The 3,508-nt window shown below is 33.0% G+C and overlaps 2 protein-coding genes across 2 annotated transcripts in view; both read right to left on the reverse strand.

The window, feature by feature from the left end:
• Positions 1-548: 548 nt before the first annotated feature.
• On the reverse strand, positions 549-1,112 carry NAEGRDRAFT_76730 (uncharacterized protein; the record flags this gene model as incomplete). Its single annotated transcript, XM_002668310.1, has 1 exon — positions 549-1,112. One exon carries the CDS (start codon positions 1,110-1,112, stop codon positions 549-551), a length of 564 nt encoding a protein of 187 aa, XP_002668356.1.
• A 1,805-nt stretch (positions 1,113-2,917) lies between these two features.
• Positions 2,918-3,508, reverse strand: part of NAEGRDRAFT_76731 (uncharacterized protein) — a gene marked incomplete at both ends in the record, with an annotated part of 2,728 nt that continues 2,137 nt past the window's right edge. Inside the window, one exon of the mRNA XM_002668311.1 lies at positions 2,918-3,041. Within this exon, the coding sequence (XP_002668357.1) occupies positions 2,918-3,041 (124 nt within the window). The remainder of the gene's footprint in view (positions 3,042-3,508) is intronic.

Genomic DNA, 3,508 nt, shown 5'->3' on the forward strand with positions numbered 1-3,508 from the left:
AAGGAGCAATTATTGATAAGCTCATTTGTGGATCCACCAAATCAAACAGATGCTTCAAATGACAAACAAAAAAGACTTTTAGAGAGTTTGGCGAATCAACTTCAATTAATATCTTTTTCCTTGGCAAGTGTTATCCAAGATAGAGCAAGATGGATTGATAATGTTCTTGAAATACTAACAAATCTTATTACTGGTGAAATTGACAATCTCGATGAAGACCAACTCAATGACATTGTGAGAGGATTATGTAATAGATGGCACTTTGCCAGAGATAAGAAACTCATTGATGAGAATGGTTCTGATGCTAGAGGAATAGGGCATTGAAATAAATCCATTGAGAGCTTTGTAAACATTTATACTTTATTCCTCACAAGGTGATTAAAGATGAAACGATGGGCAGAGGTAATTTCACCTTGTCAGTTTTACAAAGAAAATGAAAAATATAGGAACACGTCTGCAAAGAGATGAAAGCAGGCCAGTTTTGAATTTGTGGCACAACTTTCAAAAGACTATCCTTGAAAAATCGTTTATATTGAGTGGATTCAATTTTATTCAACATGAAAAGTCCAAACTGGAAAGTGAAACTCCATCATTGATTGAGCAGGATTTGAGGGAGCTGCATTCTTTCTCTTCTTATACTTTCGTCTTCTTGTTAAATGTTCCTGATTGGAAATATAACAACTGCTCGTTGTGGAATTACTGGATGATATGGAGCATGAAGAGGATTTTCTCTTCTTGCCTATTTTTTTGTATTTAGCTCTTTCACCTACAGGGTTGGTATCGGCCAATGGTTGTCCATTATTCGAATCTAAATTGTATGATGCAGTCAAGTTTGTACTGAATGTTTGATCACATAACATATTGTTCATAGAACCTTCCAAAGACCTTTCATCTTTGATTTCAACAATTTGAATAGTTGGTGGTTTGGCATTCGAATATTGAGTTTCTTCTCTTGCAACTTTCAATAACAACTCCCAACTTTGCATGATATCATCAACATCTAACTTTAAACAACATTCTTCTCCTGAGCTCAGTATAACGTTATCATTGATTTTGGGTGAGAATCTATGGGAATAATCATTCATCCGACATGTGGCAGAAACACTTGACATCTTTGTTGTTAATTTTCTTTTTAATTGTATTATGCAACACGTTTTCAAGGTAAGAGAATCAAACCAAAAAGAAAGAGAATCCACCACTACAATTTTGTCCAGTACACTTCCTTTCGTATTTTAAATGTTCCAATAGTTTAGAACGACATCATAACATTATCTGAAACGGCAGTACTAATTGTACATAGTTGTTCATACACCACCAAAAAGTCAATCAGGATTCTCTCGATGTTTAGTGCGAAATGGGTAAATAAAACTCCATGAAAATCAATAAGTTCTAAACTGTTTATAAAATACTGTTTTGAGATGTCAAAGCTGATGTTGCTATGGAGAAAACTGTTCTTTGACGTTGTTTGATTGGGTTGGCAAAGAAGCATCGAGTGATTTTGCATGAAAGCGACAAGAGCTGAGTGGAGTCCATTGTTTACATTTGACAAGATTTGGATTTGAGAAATGATATTCTACTTGTGTTGAGATATTCATAATTTTGTAATCATGTTAAAAGAGTAGTGATTTTAGTGATTTGTTGATGCCTATATGATGGCAATTAAACAAATATTCGAAAGTCCTTGATGATTAGTGGAGGACTAGAGTAATTGGCGCAGATTTCATTTCGTTTTGATTAGTCCAATTCAGAGAACGTACATGGAGCCTTATTCTTTTTTAATACATCGTATTGATGAACCCCAACTAGTATTTATATGAAATACATCAATTTGACTGACTCAATGTTTCTAATGAAACTTACCAACTTGTTAAATTATGACAAATGTTTTTGATTTTCATACTACACAATAATTTTTTTCAGTGCTCTTTGAAATTCATTAACCAAATTGAGAATACATACAACAGTACCTTGAATCCTCACTTAATACTCAATAACAATGTTATCCTTTTGGGACAAATAAACCTAGGTCTTTCTTTTCAAGAAATAATAAGGGTTGACTATCATTGCCTCTAACGCTATCCGTAATCATCGGAATAATTATAGTTCTTGCAATAGACTTTAATGTTGTAAAAGAAAGAAGGAAAACCAAATCAAAAGCAATAATTTGTGCTTATTGTTACATCCAAAAGTTTAGTAAAAACACAAATGTTTTTGTTTCTGCAAAAAAGCCTTTAAAAAACCATGTCGAGCCCGCTCTCGATTTCAAAAATAAAAATAAATTTTAAAAAAAATGAGCGAAGATACCAAAGACATTAAAGCTGAAGGAAAGGGTGAACAACACATTAACATCAAGGTTGTGAGTCAAGTAAGTAGTAATAGCAAGGTGCAATCATCAGGAGGCTAACTATTTTTTTTATTATTTTTTTAATATATTTTCCCTTTATTTTTTTAATATATTTAAAATAGGATGGTGTTGAAGTTTTCTTCAAGATTAAGAGATCAACCCCTTTGAAGAAGTTGATGGATGCCTATTGCAAGAGACAAGGTCTTTCTCCAGCTTCCGTTAGATTTGTTTTTGACGGAAACAGAGTCACTGGTACCGAAACTGCTGATCAACTTGAAATGGATGACCAAGACGTTATTGATGTTTTGGTTGAACAAACTGGTGGTTCATTCTAAATTATTAAAAACTAAGAATTTAAAATTGTAATACAATTTACTATCTTTTCATTATCTATTATTTTAATGCTAGTCCGAAGCCTTTTTTGATGAAGAGTGAAACTTTGGAATTCCAACAAGCAAATTTGTTTGTGATTTCCTCACCAATTATGATACAAATAATTTCTATGAATTAATTCTCTTCTTTTAACACCAATCATTGGGGAAAGATATCTTTTAATATCTGAAATACCTTATGCTAGGTCCAAATAATGAACATTCTTAAATCAGAAATAGTTGATAAAAGGAAATTTGCAAGTTCCAAGTTTTTTGAGCTTAAGGCCATCCAACCTGACTCTACATTTTCATGAATCCACATTTCGCTGTTTATCATAATTTAACTAATTAGGTTTACTAATGGATACTATAATTATCCAAATAGCTGTACCTACAAGCGAAAGGAACGACAACAAAGATCTGATTTTTCTCATCATATGCAATCGTTCCATTCCTTGATTCGTATACTTTTGGAAAGGTCAATCCAAAAAGCTCAATATCAAGTTCTGAAATCTCCTGTTCGAACCAAGTCTGAAAAGGAGTCTCCAAACAAAGAAACCTACCCACCTCTCCTATACTATCATCCTCATGTTTTTCGAAAGTTGTACATCGCTCATACATCAAAGATTGAGATTTAAATTCGGCTTTGAAGGATTTAAACTTGTCCAAGTAATGCAAGAGAAATTCGCCATCGTAGAGAGAAGTTGAGTAGACATTATTTCGAACGGTGACCCTTTTTGGCTCCTTATCACTTGTTTTCCATTTTGCTTTCGAATAGTCTATTAAATAGTGA

The sequence above is a fragment of the Naegleria gruberi genome (genome assembly GCF_000004985.1).
Source record: "Naegleria gruberi genomic scaffold NAEGRscaffold_341, whole genome shotgun sequence".
Classification (NCBI taxonomy): domain Eukaryota; phylum Heterolobosea; class Eutetramitea; order Acrasida; family Naegleriidae; genus Naegleria; species Naegleria gruberi.